Below are 27,310 nucleotides of genomic sequence, written 5' to 3'. Positions count from 1 at the left end.
TATACCTAGGAGTTTAGCTTCCTCAACTTGCTCAATGGTCACATCCTAATGTCTCATGAATAAACCCCAGTCTCACCATTTCTAAAACTTTTGAAAGACATAGTCATTATACCAATCCCAATCAAGTCTAAGATGTATGTTCAGGCAAAACAGAATTATATTACTTATTAAAATCTTCTCCGTTGGATCTTAACTAATAAAATCCAAATTGAATATTGGATGAATTATGTCATACTGTGAGAACGTACTAGGGCATTTCCTAGTCTGACAGTTATCTGTGAGGCGTTGTCCACCTAATCAAATACAATGGCAATCATTGATCTGTCAGAGAAGCCTAATGCCAATTATATTATCTCTCAACAGAAGACACAAAGATCACTATCTGAGAATAGACTATGTAGCTTCTAGTAGTCTGGAAGAGATACATGGGTAATATTTCTCATTGTTGCACAGATCATTTACCATGGGAGTCTCTGGTCAGTTACACTCTGTCCATCCATCTTTACAATAACACACTCAATCAAAGATGATTCATTTCAACCTGTACATCAACTTGGCACGGGTTACTTTTTTATTTGATCAGAAAGAACAAATTGGAAACAAAAACAGTCAACTAGTTAAGCGCAATTATATATGTGTGTGATTATTTAACGGTGCTATTTACAGGCAGCCACCGACAAAATGAGTTTTACAAAAGAAGAGGAAGAAAGAGTATCAGATGCAAATGTATCAGTAATTATATCCAGATAAACAAGACAGTCTTCTTTCTCTCCACACATGAGCACTACTACCCGCCATCTAGCCCCGCGTTGCCATACCTCCAAAATCACGTCGTTGTCACACCTGTTTTAGGGAAGCCTGGTTCAAGACAAAGCTACACGTCCTTGAATACCTGTCCTCTTACACACTTTCTCATTAAGACGTTTGTGTATCAACAGTTTTAATAAGATGCAACATTTTTCCATAGACACCCCGCACATTGTTGTTCCCCAAAACACAAACACCGCGTCATATATATGGCTCTTTGATTGATGTTGCAGAAATGGTTTAAATTTAACACCGGTTTCAACCACAAATCAACAAGAGGGTTTTACTGTTTGGTTGATTTTACATTTAATTAATGTTTGCTGACAACAACAAATCAAATATTAATCCAAATGTGAAATATTTGCCCAGTGTGCTGTCTGTATAAACCTTCTTTAACCAAAGTAAGAATTATTTATATTTTCCTTCACTTTCTAAATATCTGCTATACTGGAAAAGAGGTTGGAGAGTTTATTTAGGAGTAATATAACAGGTCCTACGTACTTTATAAGCTCCCAACGGTGCCATGCAAAACACGACTTGGAGGCACCCTGCACCCAAAAGCTGTTCAGTCAACATCCTGACCCATAACATCCACCTGCATATAGGTGACTGCTTTCTAAATCAAGTCAACTTTGTTCAACAAGAGGCTAATATAACATCTTAAAACCACCCTACTACTGATGACCCTCATCTGGATCAACCCTGGAATACAAAGGAATGAAAAAGCAAGGCTAAATTGATCACAAGGTAAAACACCACAAAATAGATGAAAAGGTGGCTGATAGTATGACCTTATTGGCACCTTTTGGTGTTTATTTTACAGTCAGGTGGGAATACTTCAATTGAAATCGGAAAGGATAGGGTGGCATTCACTTATATACTCATGTGCAGCAAGATAATAACGAGACCAAAGACATACAATCAAACAGGAGAGACAGACAGGCAGTCAGTCACAGCAGAGAGTATTGATATGCAGACATCACAACGGTACCTAATACGAGTTGCACTGCAACATCATCACATAGCTGCATTACATAGCAATCTACAGCCACTAAAAAACATTTTCTCAGTTAAAAAGGGGGTTCAAGACTGAACGGCCGCTGTTGACCATGCGGTTTATTATCCTGGATTAGTGGGACCATTATGAAGTACAGCATTAAAGAGCAGTTGTACCTATGCTTGGTGTTCACCTCTCAGGGAACCAAGTCTCACATACCATGTTAGTACAGGATGAACAGAAAGTGGTATCACTCATTCTTTTTTACACAAAGGCTCCAGGACACCACAGAGGAGAAGCGGCACTATAAAATCAGTCTTGCATGAATCATTACAGTGCATTACATTACATTAGAGGCCTATTAACCAAGGAGGAGTCACTTTAATTCCACTAGCCAACACAACAGCCCTCTTCTCTGAGCCACGTCCTGCTCCAGTGGTCACACTGCCACTGAGGACCAGGGCTCAATGCACATTCAATATATACCAATCCTTCTCATCTTCAAGTCTCTTCTACGTGCAAACTTCTCTCTTACCCTCTCCACTACTAGATCCCCTTGGCTTGTAGGACATGCGTCACCTTTTGGTGCTCTCAATACATTCACTTTAAGGGAAACAAACTGTGACATTTACATGCTGCTCTGCTTCTAAAATGGTGGGTAATAGGCTATGTTTACTGGTGCGTCACTTAAAGGGTACTTAGAGAGACATACATGAGATGCTGCACAGTCATGGTGTCCTCCAGGTCAGGAGAGCTCAGCTTCTCACCATATCAACCATTTCAATGAAGGTACACAACTGGGTGTATTGGAATAGAAGGGGAGAAATATGTACCAAAGTGTGACCGGGATCAAAGTTTCTGGATTAAATGGTTAACAACATTGTGTTGGAATGGTAGATCACAACACATCAACTTTTACATAAAAAAAAAAATCTGCATTTTTAGTGTGGTGTGTGTATCAGTCCAGAAGTCCCTCCAACAAATGTATTTTGTACAGCAGCTGTTGTCATGGTGATTGGCAGGGATGGATCCTGTCGCGGTTTTAAATGTAGTCCATGATGTCCAATCACATAGGATATACTGTGATGAGAGGGAGGGTAAACGTAAAGGCTGGTTCAATAAGGTAGGATCCTAGTGCATCGCAGTAGATCCTTGGAGTGATCAAGCGGGAGTGGAATCCTGGGAAGGCCCCAGTTAGGAGTGGTAAGACTGTGGTGTTCCTGGATTTTTGCCCAGTGGGTGAGGCTGACTGTATCATAGGAGGGTTGACTCCGGGGTCCCTCCCCTCAAGGAGTGGCCGGCCCAGATTAGTGTGCAGGCCATTTTAAGTGGAGTGGTCAGTTGGGGAGATCCAAAGGGAGTGGTACAATGCGGGGTAAAAAGTTCAAGGTGCTTTCATCATGACAGAAGTGGTGAGTTGAGTGTGGAATCCATTAGGAGTGGTACAGCTGATACAGTTGTCTTGTTGTGACTGGGGGGGGGGTCAGATAGAGCAGTGTGGTTCTATTATGGTGTCTGTATTCAGATGAAGGTGGAGTCCATGGTGCTGCTGTCGTGCGTGCTCCGGGCGCGAGCCTCAAACAGCTGTTTGATCAGAGCAGACTTCTCCTGCTCCAGCTGAGTGATGCGCTTACCCTTATCTGTCACCTCCTGCACCGGGATGGAGGACGAGCGACATGGACAGGGGAGAAGATAGTTTTGAGTTTAAACATGCCTTTATTGTGCATTAAAGGAGTTTACATACAGCTTCAATGCAGCAGGGAGAAGAGATAGGTAGAGGTCAGACCATCATAAAGGGACAGTGGTGAGGTGTACAGGAAATCTGTACATTTACAGTACATTGACATGATATGTTCAGTTCACCTGAGTGAGAAGGCGGTTCTGGTCCTTTAGTCTCTGAATGGCTTGTGGGGGGGCAGGAGGCTGGAAGCTGGAGGAGATCACCGTGGGCTGGGAGCTGGAGGATGGGAAAGACTGCTAAGAGGGAGAGAAAGAAAGATTATTCCCCATGAATTACCATGTTTCAGTAACGACTCTAGTGTTTAGGCTTGACTATACTCTCTTTCTAAAACATAGAACAACCTCTCAACATCTAATTGCCACTGAGAGGACTCCAGTAAGAGGAAAATAAGTCCCTTCACAATTACCGTGGAATTCAATTTGACCTTAGAAATTACACACTCATATGAGACAACCATCCCCCATTTTTTAGAGCAGTGAGGACACTCAGACACAGTCAGGTAAGGTGTCTTATTTCAAGACTCACCGCTCCAGAGCAGGAAATTAGGTCATTAAGGCAACGGTTGACTTCCTGCAGCTTGGGAAGCAGAACATTCATGTGACTTTGATTCTGGGATTCTGTGAAGAAATCCTGGTGGGAGAGAGAAAGAGAGTAAGAACTGGACAGTTTCAGATAATTCATACACTGTATCATCCATTCCTACTAAATTGTATACATGCCTTGGGTCATGTTCATTAGGGCATGCAACGGAAAACGAAAAGGAGCGTTTCTTATTGAACCTCAATAGTAGTCCCTCCCTGTTTCAGTTTGTTTCCGTCTGTTTGTTGCCTAATGAACAGTCATTACCGTGCAGTGGTTGCTTTGGCCCACGTGTCTCTGTCTCTCGGTGACGTTGTGGATCTGAGTCTGGTACCACTCTCTAGCCCGCTCCACCACGTCCAGACCGGCCAGCAGAGAGTCCTTCTCCTGCTCCAACTCCTTCATCTGCTTCAGCTGGAGGGAGGGGGGAAAGGGAGTCAACTTCTCTCTTACAGTCATCGTCAATATGGGTCACTTACCTGAAGTCATTTGGCGAACCTGGCTCCTCAAGCTTATACTCATCCTGAGCACCAAAAAAGCTTGTCAATATTTATGATGGTTATGTTGTTTTGGGTTACTTGGAAAATGTGCACCCTTTTATTTGCACATTTGTCTGCCGCTTTTGTTCTGAGACAATGGCACCGGGCCAATTGTGCCGGAGTGGTACCCTGACCTCAACAGGAGACAATGTTAAGAGCAGCGATCAGCCTGGCGCCATGGCAACCATGCAGAGACCTAAGAATGGGAAAACAGTAGCCACTACAACAGGTCGTCCTGTCCCAGTGACAGGTACAGCATTGAGTTCTGCTGACCATCCTATCCTCCAGTTCCACAGCACAGGCCCCATTCCTGGCATTCAGCCACCCTCTCTATACACTATCACCGTCGGGAAAACCATGTCTGTACAAAGGCCTAGTTCCCAATGACATAATGCAGTGGCCAAACCAACCAGTATTGTCAAAGTCTACTGATACTGTTGTTGTTATCTGATCTGGACTGTAATTAGCCAGGGTAAACCTCTTGTGCCATCACTGCATACTAAACACATTTCCCCTTTCAGCTCTGGCCATGCTGGGTTGAATGGGAGCTGCAAACAGAGGGGAGGAGAGCGAGGGATGAAAGAGAGGTTGGGGAGTGGGGGGTGGGGTTGTGCCTGGAATGAAGCGTGACCCAGAGTGTCAGGCTGTGTTTGTGTGGTGGGCCACAGGCAGGGAAAATATGCTCTGTAAAGAGGGGAGGGGGGAGAGAACACAGAACAGGGGGAGGAAAAGTTGCAGAGGGGAGAGGGGGGTACGGGAGGGGGGAGCTGGCTGACAAAGCTAACATCACCAGGGCTGCAGGTGGCCTAGAGGTTAATAGCGTAACCGAGAGGTCTGTGGTTTGAATCCCCGAGCCGACGATGTGCCCTTGAGCAAGGCACCTAACCTTAATTGCTCATGTAAGTCGCTCTGGATAAGAGCGTCTGCTAAATGATTTGAATGTAAATGTTAAAATGACAAAGCATACTACAACGGCATGACACAGCTGATGTTGTCGTATCTAAAATCACAAAGTATCATGGGCATCAGGATAATCTACACAACAGCTCCAAACAGTACAAACTACCATACACCTGCTAGGGCTAGAGGAACAAACATTACAACTAGGAGTTTACTGGTTATCAACAAGACACCAACTGAAACTGGCACTGTCCACTAGTTTCAACAACACATCAACCGCAGACACAGAACTGTCAAATATTCAGCTAGTTGACAAACGGTTATCTCTCCCTGACTCTGCTCATAACTCCATAGTTACATTTTGACACAACTCAACACACACCTGCAAGCGTGTAATAGACATACACATACATGGAAACAGCTCAATGACCAAACAAGACTCCGTTTTTACTTCTCTTTCCTGACCTCTCTCCTCTAGTTGTTCTCACTCACCCCGAGGAAAAAGTGCAGTGCCTTGCTGCTGTACAGACTGCTGCTGAGAGGGATGAAGACAGTGGTGTAGGCTGCCCAGACAGCTGTCCAGGCTGGGCCGGGTGGGCCAAGCGAATCCCCTGCTTCCAGGCCCCTGGGCCCGACCCGGCTCATTACAATGAGGACAGGCGGCCAGAGGGGGGAGCAGCACCCTCTACGACTTCACACAGAGAACGAGTGGAAGGAGAGGAGAAGACAGAGAGAGGGGGATAAAGTAGGGCTCAGAGAGAAATTAGAGGCAGGGGGATAGAAAGAGAGAAAAAGAGGGCGAGAGGAGGCATGGAAAGGGGTAGGAGATTGGGAGGGCCACAGGGGGAGAGGGGTTGGACTGAGTGAAAGGTGGGAGGGGTGTAGGGAGAGGGGTTGAATGGGGGAGTTAATGGTGGGTGTTGGCCAACAGAAACAAAGTGACCTACAGCAGTTGCAGTCTGCACAGAGCAGATAGGCCTGTTTATCCATGAAACTGTTCTCCACCTCACCCCTACTCTAGATAAAAAGTTGAACTGACCCCTAACACGAACCCTATCACTGAATACCCGTATGAGACCACTTTCACATTGTCTGTGGATCACAAAATACCTGTTTTCACTGGCAGAACATGGTTGTTTGACTGCCTCTCTAAACACTGTGCATAATGCAACAGTGTGTGTGTGTGTGTGTGTGTGTGTGTGTGTGTGTGTGTGTGTGTGTGTGTGTGTGTGTGTGTGTGTGTGTGTGTGTGTGTGTGTGTGTGTGTGTGTGTGTGTGTGTGTGTGTGTGTGTGTTACCGGGCGTAAGTACCATTCCATAATCCACCCCGTTGGTGATGGTATGGCGTCTCTGCTCATCTCGGCTCCGCCCATGGCGTCTGGAGACAGTTAATCCCGTGGCTGACTCACTCTGGGACCTCGGTAACCCAGCCTCCACAATACCTGGATAAGAAATTGGGCAGGAATGGGTGGTCAGAAAGATTTTTTGCTGATTTCACCAACTGACTTCCAGGTCTTGTCTAGAACACAGGTATGAACTGTCTGGTTAGTACAACTATGCTTTGGGTAACTGGATAATTAATACATCAAATGTAAACATACCCATTTGCTGTAAGGAAGAACAAACTTGTTTGCACTTCTATAATGTTAGTATCAAATACATAGAGCTAGATGGACATGAACATCAGAGAGAAGTTCTGACTCACTCTGTTGTGTTCAGTGCATCACGGTTTCCATCTATGGTAGAACTGAACTGTCCCCCAGCCAACAATCAAAAGAGATCAGACTAACACATTGTCACCAAAACCACACTCCAAATCAAATCAAATTGTATTTGTCACATGCTTTCACATACACAACAAGTGTAGACTAACAGTGAAATGCTTACTTACGGGCTCTTCCCAACAATGCAGAGAACATTTTGAAAATTATTTAAAAAATAACGAGGAACAAACACAAAATGAGCAACGATAACATGACTATACAGTGGGGAGAACAAGTATTTGATACACTGCCGATTTTGCAGGTTTTCCTACTTACAAAGCATGTAGAGGTCTGTAATTTTTATCATAGGTACACTTCAACTGTGAGAGACGGAATCTAAAACAAAAATCCAGAAAATCACATTGTATGATTTTTAAGTAATTAATTTGCATTTTATTGCATGACATAAGTATTTGATCACCTACCAACCAGTAAGAATTCCGGCTCTCACAGACCTGTTAGTTTTTCTTTAAGAAGCCCTCCTGTTCTCCACTCATTACCTGTATTAACTGCACCTGTTTGAACTCGTTACCTGTATAAAAGACACCTGTCCACACACTCAATCAAACAGACTCCAACCTCTCCACAATGGCCAAGACCAGAGAGCTGTGTAAGGACATCAGGGATAAAATTGTAGACCTACACAAGGCTGGGATGGGCTACAGGACAATAGGCAAGCAGCTTGGTGAGAAGGCAACAACTGTTGGCGCAATTATTAGAAAATGGAAGAAGTTCAAGATGACGGTCAATCACCCTCGGTCTGGGGCTCCATGCAAGATCTCACCTCGTGGGGCATCAATGATCATGAGGAAGGTGAGGGATCAGCCCAGAACTACACGGCAGGACCTGGTCAATGACCGGAAGAGAGCTGGGACCACAGTCTCAAAGAAAACCATTAGTAACACACTACGCCGTCATGGATTAAAATCCTGCAGCGCACGCAAGGTCCCCCTGCTCAAGCCAGCGCATGTCCAGGCCCGTCTGAAGTTTGCCAATGACCATCTGGATGATCCAGAGGAGGAATGGGAGAAGGTCATGTGGTCTGATGATTCAAAAATAGAGCTTTTTGGTCTAAACTCCACTCGCCGTGTTTGGAGGAAGAAGAAGGATGAGTACAACCCCAAGAACACCATCCCAACCGTGAAGCATGGAGGTGGAAACATCATTCTTTGGGGATGCTTTTCTGCAAAGGGGACAGGACGACTCTACCGTATTGAGTGGAGGATGGATGGGGCCATGTATCGCGAGATCTTGGCCAACAACCTCCTACCCTCAGTAAGAGCATTGAAGATGGGTCGTGGCTGGATCTTCCAGCATGACAACGACCCGAAACACACAGCCAGGGCAACTAAGGAGTGGCTCCGTAAGAAGCATCTCAAGGTCCTGGAGTGGCCTAGCCAGTCTCCAGACCTGAACCCAATAGAAAATCTTTGGAGGGAGCTGAAAGTCCGTATTGCCCAGCGACAGCCCCGAAACCTGAAAGATCTGGAGAAGGTCTGTATGGAGGAGTGGGCCAAAATCCCTGCTGCAGTGTGTGCAAACCTGGTCAAGAACTACAGGAAACGTATGATCTCTGTAATTGCAAACAAAGGTTTCTGTACCAAATATTAAGTTCTGCTTTTCTGATGTATCAAATACTTATGTCATGCAATAAAATGCAAATTAATTACTTAAAAATCATACAATGTGATTTTCTGGATTTTTGTTTTAGATTCCGACTCTCACAGTAGAAGTGTACCTATGATAAAAATGACAGACCTCTACGTGCTTTGTAAGTAGGAAAACCTGCAAAATCGGCAGTGTATCAAATACTTGTTCTCCCCACTGTATACATGGGGTACCAAGTCGATGTACAGGACTAGGAGGTAATTGAGGTACTATGTACATATAGGTAGGAGTAAAGTGACTAGGCAACAGGATAGATAATAAACAGAGTAGCAGCAGCAGCATACAGTAAGTGATGAATCAAATGAGTTGGTGCAAAAAGGGTCAATGCAGTCTGGGTAGCTATTTGGTTAACTATTTAGCAGTCCCATGGCTTGGGGGTAAACGTTGTTCAGGGTCCTGTTGGTTCCAGACTTGGTGCATCGGTACTGCTTGCCATGCGGTAGCAGAGAGAACAGTCTATGACTGTGTGTGTGTATATGAGTGAGTGAGTGAGTGCGTGCGTGAACGAGGGAGAACACGAGAGAGAAAGAGACAGAGAGAGAGAGAGAAAAGGGAGAGGCCACTACTCAGAATAGTGAAATCTGTAAACCCTGCAGTGCCTTTGGTGGCCACACGAGGGCGCTACCATCCCTCCCTGCTAACCTTATCAACCCTATCTGGTTGTATTAATTGTATTAAATGGGGATAAATTACAATTCTGAGGGAAGATGAGAATAAATTGTAAGAACTTATGTATATAAAAACAGTTCAGGTGATAGTTGATAACAGAGCAGAGAAAACATGACACGTTTCCATGTTGTATCTGGACTCCCAGAAATCCTGTTAATCGGAAACTGGAGATAGTTCCTTGAGGGCAGGAGTATGCTGGTTCAGAGAGGGGGAGGGAAATATGTAGAGCACCTAGTTTAGTGGCTCTAGATAATTTTCAAGTTCGACTGTGGCACCCAAAGAGGATACTGTTTACCAGTGTAGGTAAGCCTCATTTGCATGCCTTGAAACAGCATTGCTAATTAAAAGACAGAGCCTAATGGCCATTTCTACTATTTTGTTGTTGAAAACATTTAAAATAATAACACAAGTAATAAATATAAAAATAATAACGCAAGGAATAAATACACAATGAGTAATGATAACTTGCCTACATACATGGGGTACCAGTACAGAGTTGATGTGCAGGGGTACGAGATAATTGAGGTAGATATGTACATATAGATAGGGATAAAATGACTAGGCAACAGGATAGATAATAAATAGTAGCAGCAGCGTATGTGATGAGTCAAAAGAGTTAGTGCAAAAAGGGTCAATACAGATAGTCCGGGTAGGTATTGGTTAACTATTTAGCAGTCTTATAGCCTGGGGTAGAAGCTGTTCAGGGTCCTGTTGGTTCCAGGCTTGGTGCATCGGTACCACTTGCCGTGTGGTAGCAGAGAGAACAGTCTATGACCTGTGTGGCTGGAGTCTTTGACAATTTTTAGGGTCTTCCTCTGACACCACCTGGTATAGAGGTCCTGGATGGCAGGGAGCTCGGCCCCAGTTATGTACTGGGCGGTACGCACTACCCTCTGTAGCGCCTTGCATCTGAAGCCAAACAGTTGCCATACTAAGCGTTGATGCAGCTAGCTTTTTCAAACAGCAATTTGCATCCTGTATACTAACTCAAAAAAGTTCTGGGACACTGTAAAGTCCATGGAGAATAAGAGCACCTCCTCCCAGCTGCCCACTGCTCTGAGGCTAGGAAACACTGTCACCACCGATAAATCCACTATAATTGAGAATTTCAATAAGCATTTCTCGACGGCTGGCCATGCTTTCCACCTGGCTACCCATACCCCGGTCAACTGCCCGGCACCCTCCACAGCAACCCGCCAAAGCCCCCACCATTTCTCCTTCACCCAAATCCAGATAGCTGATGTTCTGAAAGAGCTGCAAAATCTGGACCCCTACAAATCAGCCGGGCTAGACAATCTGGACCCTCTCTTTCTAAAATGATCTGCCGAAATTGTTGCAACCCCGAAATTGTTCAACCTCTCTTTCGTATCGTCTGAGATTCCCAAAGATTGGAAAGCTACCACGGTCATCCCCCTCTTCAAAGGGGGTGACACTCTAAACCCAAACTGCTATAGACCTATATCTATCCTACCCTGTCTTTCTAAGGTCTTCGAAAGCCAAGTTAAGAAACAGATTACCAACCATTTCAAAGCCCACCGTACCTTCTCCGCTATGCAATCTGGTTTCAGAGCTGGTCATGGGTGCACCTCAGCCACGCTCAAGGTCCTAAACAACATCATAACCGCCATCAATAAGAGACATTACTGCGCAGCCGTCTTCATCGACCTGGCCAAGGCTTTCGACTCTGTCAATCACCACATTCTTATTGGCAGACTCGACAGCCTTGGTTTCTCAAATGATTGCCTCGCCTGGTTTACCAACTACTTATCTGATAGAGTTCAGTGTGTAAAAACGGAGGGCCTGTTGTCAGGGCCTCTGGCAGTCTCTATGGGGGTACCACAGGGTTCAATCCTCGGGCCGACTCTCTTCTCTTTATACATCAATGATGCTGCTCTTGCTGCTGGTGATTCTCTGATACACCTCTACGCAGACGACACCATTCTGTATACTTCTGGCCCCTCTTTGGACACTGTGTTAACTAACCTCCAGACGAGCTTCAATGCCATACAACTCTCCTTCCGTGGCCTCCAACTGCTCTTAAACGCTAGTAAAAACTAAATGCATGCTATTCAACCTGCTCGCCCGTCCAGCATCACTACTCTGGACAGCTCTGACTTAGAATACGTGGACAACTACAAATACCTAGGTGTCTGCTTAGACTGTAAACTCTCCTTCCAGACTCACGTTAAGCATCTCCAATCCGAAATTAAATCTAGAATCGGCTTCCTATATCGCAACAAAGCATCCTTCACTCATGCTGCGAAACATACCCTCGTAAAACTGACCAGCCTACCAATCCTCGACTTCGGTGATGTCATCTATAAAATAGCCTCCAACACTCTACTCAACAAACTGGATGCAGTCTATCACAGTGCCATCAGTTTTGTCACCAAAGCCCCATACACTACCCACCACTGCGACCTGTACGCTCTCGTTGCTTGGCCCTCGCTTCATACTCGTCGCCAAACCCACTGGCTACAGGTTATCTACAAGTCTCTGCTCGGTAAAGCCACGCCTTATCTCAGCTCACTGGTCACCATAGCAGCACCCACTCGTAGCACACGCTCCAGCAGGTATATCTCACGGGTCACCCCCAAAGCCAATTCCTCCTTTGGTCATCTTTCCTTCCAGTTCTCTGCTGCCAATGACTGGAACGAACTGCAAAAATCTCTGAAGCTGGAAACACTTATCTCCCTCACTAGCTTTAAGCACCAGCTGTCAGAGCAGCTCACAGATTACTGCACCTGAACATAGCCCATCTATAATTTAGCCCAAACAACTACCTCTTCCCCTACTGTATTTATTTATTTAGCTCCTTTGCACCCCATTATTTCTACTTTGCACATTCTTCCACTGCAAATCTACCATTCCAGTGTTTTACTTGCTATTGTAACGATGTTCGTCTGAGGAAGAAGGAGAGGACCAAGGTGCAGCGTGGTACATGTTCATGATTTTTAATAAACAAAATAACAACGCGGAACAAACGAAACAGTCCTGTCTGGTACAGACACAGAGACAGAAAACAACTACCCACAAAACCAACATGGAAAATGACAACCTAAATAGGCTCCCCAATCAGAGACAACGAGAAACAGCTGTCTCTGATTGGGAACCAATTCAAGCCACCATAAACTTACAATCCCCTAGACCATACCAATTCCCCATAGATAGACAACACCCCTAGACAAGACAAAAACCCCTAGACAAATACAAAAACTAAACAAACCACCCTTGTCACACCCTGACCTAACCAAAAAATAAAGAAAACAAATATAACTAAAGTCAGGGCGTGACAGCTATATTGTATTTACCTCGCCACCATGGCCTTTTTTGCCTTTACCTCCCTTATCTCACCTCATTTGCTCACATTGTATATAGACTTATTTTTCTACTGTATTATTGATGGTATGTTTTGTTTATTCCATGTGTAACTCTGTGTTGTTGTATGTGTCGAATTGCTATGCTTTATCTTGGCCAGGTCGCAGTTGTAAATGAGAACTTGTTCTCAACTAGCCTACCTGGTTAAATAAAGGTGAAATAAAATAAAAATAAAATGCAGCCAGTCAAGATGCTCTCAATGCTGCAGCTGTATAACGTTTTGAGGATCTGAGGGCACATGCAGAATCTTTTCAGCCTCATGAGTGTGACGAGGCGTTGCAGTGCCCTCTTTATGACTAGGTTGATGTGTGTGGACCATGATAATTCCTTAGTGATGTGGGCACCAAGGAACTTGAAGCTCTCAACTTGTTCCACAACAGACTCTTTGATGTGGATGGGGGCATGCTCGGTCCTCCGTTTCCTGTAGTCCACGATCAGCTCCTTTGTCTTGCTGATGTTGAGGGAGAGGTTATTGTCCTGCCACCACACTGCCAGGTCTCTGACCTCCTCCCTGTAGGCTGTCTCATCGTCGTCAGTGATCAGGCTGTGTCGTCTGCAAACTTAATGATGGTGTTGGAGTCGTGGGCGGTCATGTAGTTGTGGTTGAACAGGGAGTACAGGAGGGGACTAAGCACACACCCTTGAGGGTACCCCGTGTTGAAGGTCAGCGTGGCAGAGTTGTTGTTGCCTACCCTAACCACCTGGGGGTGGCCCGTCAGGAAGGATCCAGTTGTAGAGGGATGTGTTTAATCCCAGGATCCTTAGTTTAGCGATGAGCTTGAAGGGCACAATGGTGTTGAACACGGAGCTGTATTCAATGAACTGCATTCTCACATAGGTGTTCCTTTTGTTCAGGTGGGAAAGGGCAGTGTGGAGTGCAATAGAGATTGCGGCATCTGTGGATCTTTTGAAGCGGTATGCTAATTGGAGTGGGTCCAGGGTGTCTGGGATGATGGTGCTGATGTGAGCCATGACCAGCCTTTCAAAAAATGTCATGGCTACAGGTGTGAGTGCTACGGGGCGATAGTCATTCAGACAGGTTACCTTGGCATTCTTGTGCACAGGGACTGGTGGTGTGCTTGAAACATGTAGGTATTACAGACTTGGTCAGGGAGAGGTTGAAAATGTCAGTGAAGACACTTACCAGCTGGTCTCACTACATGTCCTGGTAATCCGTCTGGCCCTTCGGCCTTGCGAATGTTAACCTGTTTAAAGGTCTTACACACATCGGCTACAGAGAGCGTGATCACACAGTCATCCGGAAACAGCTGGTGCTCTCATGCATAGTTCAGCGTTGCTAGCCTCGAAACGTGCATAGAAAGTATTTAGCTGGTAGGCACTGGACAGCTTACGGCTGGGTTTCCGTTTGTAATCCATGATAGTGTGCAAGCCCTGCCACATCCGACGAGCGTCAAAGCTGGTGTAGCAGGATTTGATCTTGGTCCTGTATTGACACTTTGCCTGTTTAACGGTTCGTTGGAGGGCGTAGCGGGATTAGCTCATTGAAACTGGCAGATCTAGCCTTTAGCTCAGTGCGGATGTTGGCTGTAATCTATGGCTTCTGGTTGGGATATGTATGTACAGTCACTGAGGGGACAAAGTCATCGATGCATTTATTAATGAAGCAGGTGACTGATGTGGTAAACTCCTCAATGCCATCGGATGAATGCCAGAACATATTCCAGTCTGTGCTAGCAAAACAGTCCTATAATTTAGCATCTGCTGCATCAGAGCATTTCCGTATTGAGCATGTCACTGGTACTTCCTGTTGGAGCTTTTGCTTTTAAGCAGAAATCAGAAGGATATAGTTATGGTCAGATTTGCCAAATGGAGGGTGAGGGAGAGCTTTGTATGCGTCTCTGTGTGTGGAGTAAATGTGATTTCAGTTTTCTTGAATTAATGTCACCGGCCACTAGGAGCGCCGCCTCTGGTTGAGCATTTTCTTGTTTGCTTTTGGCACTATACAGCTCGTTGAGTGCGGTCTTAGTGCCAGCACCGGTTTGAGGTGGTAAATAGACAACTACGTAAAATAAAGATGAAAACTCTGTTGGTAAATAATGTGGTCTACAGCTTATCATGAGGTATTCGAACTCAGGCGAGCCGAACCTCGAGACGTCCTTAATATTACAGATTGTGGACAAGCTGTTGTTAACAAAGAGACATACACCACCTCCTCTGCGCTTCTCCAAACGGTCTCTGGCTCCAGAGACAGTTTTTCCAGAGGTGAGTTGTTCCTCACGCCTCATGGGTAATTTGCAGTCAGACGGGTCGGAAAGGCCAGCTCTGACAAGCTCTCTCTCGCTCTCTCTGTCCAACCACTTCCACACAGCCTCCCCTGCCTGCGTGGCTGCCTACAGTTCACTGCTCAGATACACAGAGATAGAACAGCAGGCACTGCAGCCATGAAAAATGCTCAATCTTTCCTCATCTTTTTTCAGTGTTTAGAGCATTGTATAGCATGGACGTCATGTCGCCCACACAGTGACGTTGTCCAGAAGCTGCCTTTAAGAGTGTGGGAAATATTTCATAGTGTTCCAGTAAAGTGATACTTGTTATTATGCCTTTCTTTCAGCTTAACTTTGGCAGGGCACTAAAGCATTGGGGTCAGTAGCTCTGTTAAACATAGTCCACAGTCCAGCTCCAGCCACTGGCCCATTACCCTGCTCCAATACCACATCAGCCTCTTCACATTACCCTGCTCCAATACCACATCAGCCTCTTCACATTACCCTGCTCCAATACCACATCAGCCTCTTCACATTACCCTGCTCCAATACCACATCTGCCTCTTCACATTACCCTGCTCCAATACCACATCAGCCTCTTCACATTACCCTGCTCCAATACCACATCAGCCTCTTCACATTACCCTGCTCCAATACCACATCAGCCTCTTCACATTACCCTGCTCCAATACCACATCTGCCTCTTCACATTACCCTGCTCCAATACCACATCAGCCTCTTCACATTACCCTGCTCCAATACCACATCTGCCTCTTCACATTAGCCTGCTCCAATACCACATCAGCCTCTTCACATTACCCTGCTCCAATACCACATCAGCCTCTTCACATTACCCTGCTCCAATACCACATCAGCCTCTTCACATTACCCTGCTCCAATACCACATCTGCCTCTTCACATTACCCTGCTCCAATACCACATCTGCCTCTTCACATTACCCTGCTCCAATACCACATCAGCCTCTTCACATTACCCTGTTCCAATACCACATCAGCCTCTTCACATTACCCTGCTCCAATACCACATCTGCCTCTTCACATTACCCTGCTCCAATACCACATCAGCCTCTTCACATTACCCTGCTCCAATACCACATCAGCCTCTTCACATTACCCTGCTCCAATACCACATCAGCCTCTTCACATTACCCTGCTCCAATACCACATCAGCCTCTTCACATTACCCTGTTCCAATACCACATCTGCCTCTTCACATTACCCTGCTCCAATACCACATCTGCCTCTTCACATTACCCTGCTCCAATACCACATCTGCCTCTTCACATTACCCTGCTCCAATACCACATCTGCCTCTTCACATTACCCTGCTCCAATACCACATCAGCCTCTTCAATGAGTTCCACAGCCGGGCAGACGTGACCTCTCTCCATGATTTTGGACATCCCACAAGAGTCTGCATCCCAAATGGCACTCTATTTCCTATATAGTGCACTAGTTTTGACCAGGGCCAAGTAGTGCACTATGTAGGGAATAGGATGCCATTTGGAACGCAGAGAGAGCGAGAGAAGAGAGAGCAGGTTAATGGTAGCTTGGCCAGGGGTGGGCAGGATTTCACCGCTGCAGTGCCTCAATTACTCTGCACGTAATCTGTGCTAATCCAGCGGGTTTGCTGGGGGAGATTACATTGCCATTCACCACACTCTCCAATCCCATGGCTGTACAGAGAGTAGTGGGTAGAGTGGGTCTGTGGCACTGATATAAGTAGCTAGCCAGGGCCTCCAGGCTGCTTCACGGACATGTCCCCGTTATAGATACAGACAGGCTTGGACTCAGCAGGGCCATTAGAGAGGGAGAGAGAAAGCGAGAGAGAGAGAGAGGGGGGAGGTGCCTGTGTGCACATAGGAGAGAGAGAGAGCAGGATTTTCTCCATAGCTTTCCCGACTTCAGTGAACACAGGTCAGTCTAATGAGGGAGACCAGGAAAGGATCAGGAAAAGTTGGGCTGATGATCCCAATAGGAGGAGCCCAGAGCCCAGTCTAAACTCTGGCTAAGCATCCAGAAGAATTTGAGACATGATCTGTGACTCACTCTGGATGAACTGGAGGTCAATTATTCAATTACAAACTCTTCACTGCAGCAGAGAGATTTGAGAGGCATACCAGGGCTCAGTACCAGATCAATGTGCAGGGGTATGAGGTCATTGAGGTAGATATGTACATAGAGGCACCAGGATAGATACTCATAAGAGTAAAATAAGAATAGAGTAGCAGCAGCATATACGATGTGTGAAAGTGTGTGTATGTCCTCATTGGTTTTTATGAGCATATACCCACGTGGGTGATTGAAACATGAACTGAGGTCCACACTCCAGTCCAGTCGGTGGTGGTAATGCACCTTAAAGTTGGTTGCCAACCGCCATATAAAGTCCAAAGAAAAAGAAGAAGCCTGAAGGAGGGGAGATTACTAGAAACAAACTCAGTTTACCCTTTTATCTGTGGATTAATTGTCGGAGTAGGGGACTTTGTGCATTTCAGGTAAAATAACAACCCAATGTTTATATCGCAGGACAAATTAGCTAGCAACAGCAAGCTAGGTAGCTAAATTTCCATGCATGTTTAATGCTTTTCAACCTAGTCTAGTCAGCATGTGATGCTAAACATGTTGTAACCTGGTGCTAGTGCTGCAGTTGTTTAGTGATGACAGTCTGGTATAGAAATGTGTGTAATGTGTGTTTCCTACTCCTCTACCTCCACACCTGGGTCAATGAGACTGAGGCAGCAGAATAGCCCTGACCTGTTTATACCCCACTTGATCTTATTGCTGAGGACGAGTACTGATCGCTTAGCATAGTGAGAAACAAAATACATACACATGGGGGGGAGATAGATAGATAGAGATGATGGAAGACTGGTCCTGATTTTATTGATCTTTGATAATCAAACTTACTTGGTTTTTGGAGACTTGATGACTCGAGAGCAAGGGACTCTGTGGACCTCACCCGACTCTGCTGTGGATGCGCCTGCTTCCCCATCCGAACCGAATCCGCTCGATATGAACCGCTTTCGGGCACAATGGTTACCCGTTCCAAACTTCTGCCTGTTCTCTCATAACCCGTATTGGTGTAACGCATGGGACCACCTACGACCGAGGTGACTGGTGGGTATCCAGTGTTCCCCTCATTATGTCTGGACCGACTCTGAAGTGAGGACGCGCGTTTGTGATGCGTATTTGTCCCGTTGCTTGGACCCAGTGGGCGAACTTTGTTTTCAATCCGAGTTCCGACAGAGCAGGTAGAGAGCGGGGCAGGTTTTTGCGCTGGCATATGGTGCCGTTTCGATTGCAGGAGTGCATGTTTCGGGTGCAGGGAAACCTGAGCCTTTATGTGGTTGTTGTTGTCCGGGTTCGGCATGGAGTATCGCAGCCCCGCCACGAAGCGCTCAAATGTCAGGCAACCATGCGGTGGGGCCACCCGCCTCAGACACTCCAGAACACCGCCGGGCAAATCATGAGTATCTGCCCCTTGCCATCTACTCTCAATCTCCGATATGTGCACATACCCTCTCTTCCCATCATCGAGGATGTCAAAGAGTGTCCTCAAACTGTGTAAAAAGGCTTTGGGTAACCCATCTGTTGAATATTCCGTGTCTTTGGGCTGCATTTTACCGGTTATGCTTGTCTTGCCTTGTCTTCTTGTGCCAATCCTACCGTAAATTGTCGACGGCCCGTTCAATTTGCAGCTACGATCAGTATCAGTTGCTATCGAAGCCATGAAGTTATCAATCGTTGAATTGAATGATGCCAAAATCAAACCTCACCAAGATATATCTTATAATGTGGTTATAACCAACGTCTTATTACTTTACGCGTGATACAAAAATAAATGTGTTTATAAGTAGCCTACCCTACCTGTCTTTATAGACTATATTTCTCCAAAATAGATTAGAAATTCGACCAGCTTTTCTTTATGCCTTCGCTTAACGAAAGTATCTACTTTCCCTCCCAAGTCTTGCGGCTCCAGCATACCTTTTTCAACAGGACCGCCCTTCAAACATCTGCGCAGATTTGTCCAGGGACGCAGCCATTGGTCATGGTCAGAATTGCCGTGAGCTTATTGGTTGGAGGTTGTGGAAGGCAGAAGTTTGAGTTGTGCTTTTGTTATTCATAAAGCCGGACGTTATTCACTCTCGGATTCATACCCTACCCGCAGGAATTTTTTTGTGAGGAAATATGTTTCTTTACCCTACATGTGGGTTTTATTGTTTAAAAAAACAGAGGCAGTCTTTTTACAATATGTTTATTATAATGTTTGTACATAGTATCATGCTTATGATACATTGTGACACAATGTATAGCCTACATTGTATAACATTGTATCACAGAGCTACATTCCATTGACAATGTTTAAACTGACTGCCACTTATCTTTCAGAATGTTCAACATAGAGCTTTGTAGGCTTCATATTACCAAAAATATCATAAAAGATCTTTAGAAAAAGGGTTCTTATAACACAAGTCAAAGAAATCTCCTGTTTCCTACATTTAGCCTAGATAAATCATCTGAATTCATGAGAAGAGCATTCGCTTCTAGTCCCATTTTATCCTAAAGCCTCACTTGCTCAGACTTGAATTCTTATCTCATTCATTGAGCGCAACTTTTAAATTGATGTCATTTAGTTTCACTGTCACAGTGGATGCTGCAATATATATCATAGGCTATGCATTTATGATCTATAAATTAATATCCTGTCAACCTTCCCTTTTCTACTCCCCCTCACAGTAAACACAGCACTATTGCAGACATATTGATTGTTGGAACAGAATCACTATATGCCTGAAATTGTCATAGTAAAGGACCTGACAACTGAATACTGTATAGAGTCCTACACACATACAGTGGCTTTGGTCATTCATGGAAGGAATTATCCTAACAACCCCTTTGGCTACTCCACTAGAGTCAGCAAGTGCACTCTCCTATATAGTAGCATAGACAGAGAAAGAGATGGTGTGTCTGTGCACATGAGAGAGAGAGAGAGAGAGAGAGAGAGAGAGAGAGAGAGAGAGAGAGAGAGAGAGAGAGAGAGAGAGAGAGAGACTGCACTGTTCAATGGGAGGGGTGCTCTTTTACTGATCGGTAGGTTCACAGGGTCAGGCAATTGATTCCTCAATTCTCAATCAGCCTCCCCTCTCCCTCCTTATTTTCCTCTTGTTCTGTCTCTTCCTGTCATGCACATACACTCATGGCTCTAAACTGCAACCAATTTGATGACACAAATATTTTGCTGTGAGACTATGAAAAAATCTCCCAGATAATCATAGGCATTGTGTCCAGGGGGAGCTTTCTGTTAAGGAAATTGAATTCCCAAAAGTATATAACCTAATTAGCCAACTCCCTTCTTTACAAAAATAAGTAAAATATTTCAAAATTGGCTACTAAAGCATGACTGTGCCACAGAGGATCATTAGCTTCTTTTTAAAAATTCAAGTTGTGAATTGTTTTTAGTACTGAGCGATTACCCGACATTTCGGGGGTTCGGTTAGGAACTATTAAACAACTAATTGACCGATGTCGGTTCAGTTAGGCTACTTGAATTCCATTTAGTTCGGTTTTTCTAAGCCAAACGCGCCATTTCTCGAGAGAAATCAAATCACTCATGAAAGAAAGTGAAGAACTATGTTAGACGCTGGGCTGAAGGGAGTTGTAGTTTTCATTGAGCAAATATTCAAATTAGTTCCCTACAGAAACGTGGCAATTAACTACAATGACATTAATCCATTGCGCCTGTTTTCTTGGCTCAGAGATAGATACACTTTTACGCCCGCTACGTTCTACTTTAGGTTAGATATACACAGACGACATTGGCCGCATGTACACAACACAAAGACAAGGGAGAGGGATAGAGACAGTGCGTGAAAGTGTCTTATCTAGTTTAAAGAACTAGTAAAATAATTTCGTCAGACAGCTCTGCAGCATCCTTAGGCAGGTTAGCCTTGCTAAACAGGATGACTAAAGATAGCATAGTATGGGGAGCACATAGATAACGTTATCTGGCTAAGCAGAGATGAGATTATGATGTTAAGGTATGACAAGCAATAAAATCATCAAAACGAAGCAATATCCACAACTGATATATTTAATTATTTCATAGTAATTTCCTATTTATTTTATGTCAACGCAATGTGGACCAGAAAAAGACAATGAAATATTTTCAATGTTTTGGCAATTGAATGTTCACTATTTTTGGCTTTGGAAATTACATTAAAAAGCTCTATAATCATGTAAAAAATGTTTTATCGAAACTGAAAAAGAAAACATTGATTATTTGTTTAAATAATAGAACCGAAACCGAACCGACCTCAAAAGCAGTAATTGTCCGGCACTAATTGTTTTAAATCACTTTGCCTACAGTCGGAAAGAAAGGCGGCGCGTACAATTTGGGCAGCACGTGTTGCCAATACCAAATAGATGATTGTTGAGTTGCGACTGTCAGTGAAAAATTCAGGCCAAGCAGATCCCAATATTTCAAAATACAATAGCGGGAAAACATAGTTTGTAAAGCAAATGCTATTGCTGTAAAGAGGAGACAATGCAAATACGAATCTGTATTTTAGTTATCACAATTCTCAACTTAATTGACCGAACAACAGTATAGCCTATCTTATTGGCTACAGCGGAGAGCATCCCCCTTATCCCTGGCGAGTGCGCACTGTGCATATTCACTATATCATTGTTGGGTCAGTGCCACTTAATAAAAGTTTGTTTTTGGACAATTTCCTCTTCCAGTTTTTCAAATCAAATGTTATTGGTCTCATAGACATATTTAGCAGATGTTATTGCGGGTGTAGCTAAATGCTTAGATGGATATCATATTCTATTTGCGTCTCCCTTTCGCCTAGGCCTATTATATGGACAACGTTGTTTTTATTTATCTGTTTGTCAGTTTCAGCAGAGTAGGCTAACCTGTAATTTGTCGTATTAAATTAGATTTTGCTAATGTCTCCAGTCATAAAGTGTAGTCAGTGGCGACCCTCCCGGGGAACCTTGTTCCAGAGCTCCGACTTTTCAACCTGACGATCACAGACGTCAATTGACGTCGTTTTTTTCAGAGTTCCCAGTTGTCTTGAGAGCAACATTACTACAGCGAAAATAGCTTGCTTCTAGATAGAAGACACCGAAGCAACATTTTTATCTTCCTATTGCGGTTCACCGGGACATAATTTTACATTCATAACCATGTCGTGGGGCGTTCTAAAACTACTCGCGGGTCGTTAACCATTTGTTTGCACTTTGTTCAGTTACGTTTCCCCATTGGCTAGCTAGCTAACAACTTGTTAACTTTATCAGTATAGCCAAACGTTTGGTGGCACACAAAGAAAGAAAAAGAGATGGCGTCTTCAGGAGATCAGTGATCATAGCAACAAATGAATGACTGATCTCTTGCTTGTCAACACAAATCTGACATTTTTAAATAGACAGTGTACAATTTTCAATGTAATGAATCTCATCTCAATCATATACATTAAAACCAGGGGAATCTCAATAGTTAAATAGTGCTTTAACACAACGTAGAAGTCTAGTATTCCACAAATGACTTTGTAATTTCAATGACAGGTATGTAATGAATATGAACATTTGAGCTTTTATAATAAACTAATGTACCGGTAGGCTATTTACAAGGTTACGTATTCGTTTCTAAAGGCACAACATGCTTCAAAAGTAGCTAGAATTCATATAGGCTGTATCTAAAAATATATATATATATTATCACCAGTGCTACCAATTACAATGTTTAATTTAAAGCCCTGCATACACCGCCACAGTCACACAAACACTACGCTCACACACTCACTGCAGTGCCCACAGATCATGAGTGGAAGCTAAACCATCTGTGCGCTGAGGGACTTATCCCTGGTATTGTTTATCTTACTTATTAGAACCATACTTTTCCTCACCCCACTGGCCACCCGGCCCTCAGGCGTGCATATGTGCACACACACACCATACCTTTTTTTTCACTCTGTGCCTTGCTTGTTCTCTGTATTTCTGTCTCTCCCTTCAACAATATCACTACATGTGGCAAATTATTTGAGAGCTGGGTCACTGCAATATTCTTTTTCGGGAAGTGCTTCAAATCATACAGTCTTTTAATCAAAGCTTAGTCACAGTGGAAGACAAAGAGGAAGTGGAAGTGAATGTAGGCCATGGAGACTAAAGGAGAGAACAGAGAGTATCAAGTATTTCTCTCATTTAGCCTTCAGTTATGATTTGACTGAATGTCTATCATCAAATGAAAACAATCCAATCCTGGATGAGTTTCATCCATGCCAATCCACTTCTCCAGTCTGTTCCTGTTTCTGGCGCCTAGTATTGTTAAGAGGTTTTCTTTAAGCACTTCTTTGGGTGCCTAAGGGCCTGGACTTTGGTCACCTAGTTTCTCCTGGGAGTTATGTGTAAAAGGAGTCCATTGTTTCACTTGCCTCCATTAAGAAAAACAAAATTGAAAAAATAAACTAGTTCAGCTATGCAAATGGTGCAACTGTATAAAAACGGACTGTGCTTTTCTTACAGTACTGATGCAAAGCCAAATCCTTGCTCAAACTCCTATAAATACAGTATTTATTTATAGATTGTAATGCATGTCTTGCTCTAAGCCATCTATAGAATCCATCATGGCTTACGATGACAAATGTGTTCTTGATTTAGGAAGAATTGTTTATCAGTGTGCTTGCCACTATATGGTAATAACACACCTCTGGTATGTACAACAGAAATGTCACACCAATTGGGTATGTCTGTTGACACTAGTTCAAGTATGATTTTGAGCGCCTTGAGAAAAGGAGCTTGAACCATACTACATTTTCATGTTTTACCCAGCCTCTGTTTATTTTTATCCTCAAGGACTCTACTCCAGAGAAGACTGAACTTCACTACTAAACTGGTTTCAATCTTGTGGTTGTCGTTTTTCGGGTTGTTGGCCAATGCATTGCGTGAGACACAACATTGTCTACCTGAAAAGTCATTCAGAGTCAATAGGATGAAATGTATTTATGACACACATAAAACTACTGGTAGACAGACCCAGCTGAGGAGCAGTCCCAGACAGTTGGAGATTGTCAGGGAGAGCTGGGAGTGTCACCCAGTGGTGTCAAATCAAATCCAAGTTTATTTGTCACCTGCGCCGAATACAACAGGTGTAGTAGACCTTACAGTGAAATGCTTACTTACAGGCTCTAACCAATAGTGCAAAAAATGTGTTAGGTGAACAATAGGTAAGTAAAGAAATAAAACAACAGTAAAAAGACAGGCTATATACAGTAGCGAGGCTATAAAAGTAGCGAGGCTACAAACAGACACTAGTTAGTCAGGCTGATTGAGGTAGTATGTACATGTAGATATGGTTAAAGTGACTATGCATATATGATGAACAGAGAGTAGCAGTAGCGTAAAAGAGGGGTTGGCGGGTGGCGGGACACAATGCAGATAGCCGGTTAGCCAATGTGCAGGAGCACTGGTTGGTCGGCCCAATTGAGGTAGTATGTACATGAATGTATAGTTAAAGTGACTATGCATATATGATAAACAGAGAGTAGCAGCAGCGTAAAAAGAGGGGTTGGGGGGGGGGGCACAAAATGCAAATAGTCCAGGTAGCCATTTGATTACCTGTTCAGGAGTCTTATGGCTTGGGGGTAAAAACTGTTGAGAAGACTTTTTGTTCTAGACTTGGCACTCCAATACCGCTTGCCATGCGGTAGTAGAGAGAACAGTCTATGACTGGGGTGGCTGGGGTCTTTGACAATTTTTAGGGCCTTCCTCTGACACCGCCTGGTGTAGAGGTCCTGGATGGCAGGCAGCTTAGCCCCAGTGATGTACTGGGCCGTACGCACTACCCTCTGTAGTGCCTTGCGGTCAGAGGCCAAGCAATTGCCGTACCAGGCAGTGATGCAACCAGTCAGGTTGCTCTCGATGTTGCAGCTGTAGAACCTTTGGGTCCTGAGGATCTCAGGACCCATGTCAAATCTTTTTAGTTTCCTGAGGGGGAATAGGCTTTGTCGTGCCCTCTTCACAACTGTCTTGGTGTGTTTGGACCATTCTAGTTTGTTGTTGATGTGGACACCAAGGAACTTGAAGCTCTCAAACCTGCTCCACTACAGCCCCGTCGATGAGAATGGGGGCGTGCTCGGTCCTCCTTTTCCTGTAGTCCACAATCATCTCCTTAGTCTTAGTTACGTTGAGGGATAGGTTGTTATTCTGGCACCACCCGGCCAGGTCTCTGACCTCCTCCCTATAGGCTGTCTCGTCGTTGTCGGTGATCAGGCCTACCACTGTTGTGTCGTCTGCAAACTTAATGATGGTGTTGGAGTCGTGCCTGGCCATGCAGTCGTGGGTGAACAGGGAGTACAGGAGGGGACTGAGCATGCACCCCTGTGGAGCTCCAATGTTGAGGATTAGTGTGGCAGATGTGTTGCTACCTACCCTCACCACCCTGGGGGCGGCCCGTCAGGAAGTCCAGGATCCAGTTGCAAAGGGAGGTGTTTAGTCCCAGGATCCTTAGCTTAGTGATGAGCTTTGGGGGGACTATGGTGTTGAACGCTGAGCTGTAGTCAATGAATAGCATTCTCACATAAGTGTTCCTTTTGTCCAGGTGGGAAAGGGCAGTGTGGAGTGCAATATAGATTGCATTATCTGTGGATCTATTTGGGCGGTATGCAAATTGGAGTGGGTCTAGGGTTTCTGGGATAATGGTGTTGATGTGAGCCATTACCAACCTTTCAAAGCACTTTATGGCTACGGACGTGAGTGCTACGGGTCTGTAGTCATTTAGGCAGGTTGCCCTTGTGTTCTTGGGCACAGGGACTATGGTGGTCTGCTTGAAAAATGTTGGTATTACAGACTCAATCAGGGACAGGACGTGTGCCCGGAGCACAGCCTTGTGCTCATGTTAACCTGTTTAAGGTCTTACTCACGTCGGCTACGGAGAGCGTGATCACACAGTCGTCCGGAACAGCTGATGCTCTCATGCATGCCTCAGTGTTGCTTGCCTTGAAGCGAGCATAGAAGTGATTTAGCTTGTCTGGTAGGCTCGTGTCACTGGGAAGCTCGCGGCTGTGCTTCCGTTTGTAGTCTGTAATAGTTCGCAAGCCCTGCCACATAAGACGACCGTCGGAACTGGTGTAGTATGATTCAATCTTAGCCCTGTATTGATGCTTTGCCTGTTTGATGGTTCGTCGCAGGGCATAGAAGGATTTCTTGTGAACGTATGGATTAGAGTCCCGCACCTTGAAAGCGGCAGCTCTACCCTTTAGCTCAGTGCGAATGTTGCCTGTAATCCATGGCTTCTGGTTGGGGTATGTACGTACAGTCACTGTGGGGACGACGTCCTCGATGCACTTATTGATAAAACCAGTGACTGATGTGGTGTACTGCTCAATGCCATCAGAAGAATCCCGGAACATGTTCCAGTCTGTGATAGCAAAACAGTCCTGTAGTTTAGCATCTGCTTCATCTGACCACTTTTTTATAGACCGAGTCACTGGTGCTTCCTGCTTGAATTTTTGCTTGTAAGCAGGAATCAGGAGGATAGAATTGTGGTCGGATTTACCAAATGGAGTGCGAGGGAGAGCTTTGTACGCGTCTCTGTGTGTGGAGTACAGGTGATATAGCATTTTTTTCTCCTCTGGTTGCACATTTAACAAGATGTCTCACCTTACCTGGCTGCCCCATGCTGCCAAGGCATTATGAGAACCCTTGCCACTCTCTTATGGCTAATCCCTGGTCGCCGCATCACAGGTTATCAATCTGCTGGGCCCAGATTATCTGTTGTACTGTACACAAACAAGAACCTGTCAGCACACAATGGCAAAGAAAAGGATTTCTCATTCTCGGACAAGCAGCTATTCACTGAGACCAAAGCAGATGGGACATATACACCTCTCCTCTGATGTGTGGGCAGATGCTGGTGAGAGATGGATTCTGAGTGATGTACAAGTCATAATCTATTCTGTCAGGAGTGCTGAATGGCAGTAATCTACAGAGCAGGGCCATAACTACAGGCCATTACTGCAATGA

The 27,310-nt window shown here is 44.6% G+C and overlaps 1 protein-coding gene across 2 annotated transcripts; it reads right to left on the bottom strand.

The window, feature by feature from the left end:
• Positions 1–530: 530 nt before the first annotated feature.
• Positions 531–19,272, bottom strand: LOC139552270 (suppressor APC domain-containing protein 2-like). Of its 2 annotated transcripts, none has more exons than XM_071363820.1 (6): positions 18,194–19,272; positions 6,875–7,005; positions 4,392–4,538; positions 4,071–4,175; positions 3,668–3,778; positions 531–3,454 (listed from the first exon to the last, which is right to left on the bottom strand). In XM_071363820.1, exons 1-6 carry the CDS (start codon positions 19,014–19,016, stop codon positions 3,326–3,328), a joined length of 1,446 nt encoding a protein of 481 aa, XP_071219921.1. In that variant the 5' UTR covers positions 19,017–19,272; the 3' UTR covers positions 531–3,325. The 2 variants fall into 2 exon arrangements, with proteins under 2 accessions (XP_071219921.1, XP_071219920.1); XM_071363819.1 differs by having other exon boundaries at positions 3,668–3,781; positions 18,194–19,270.
• Positions 19,273–27,310: the final 8,038 nt, after the last annotated feature.

The sequence above is a fragment of the Salvelinus alpinus genome, chromosome 24, assembly GCF_045679555.1.
Source record: "Salvelinus alpinus chromosome 24, SLU_Salpinus.1, whole genome shotgun sequence".
NCBI lineage: Eukaryota > Metazoa > Chordata > Actinopteri > Salmoniformes > Salmonidae > Salvelinus > Salvelinus alpinus.
This window is presented reverse-complemented; position numbering and strand designations above follow the sequence as displayed.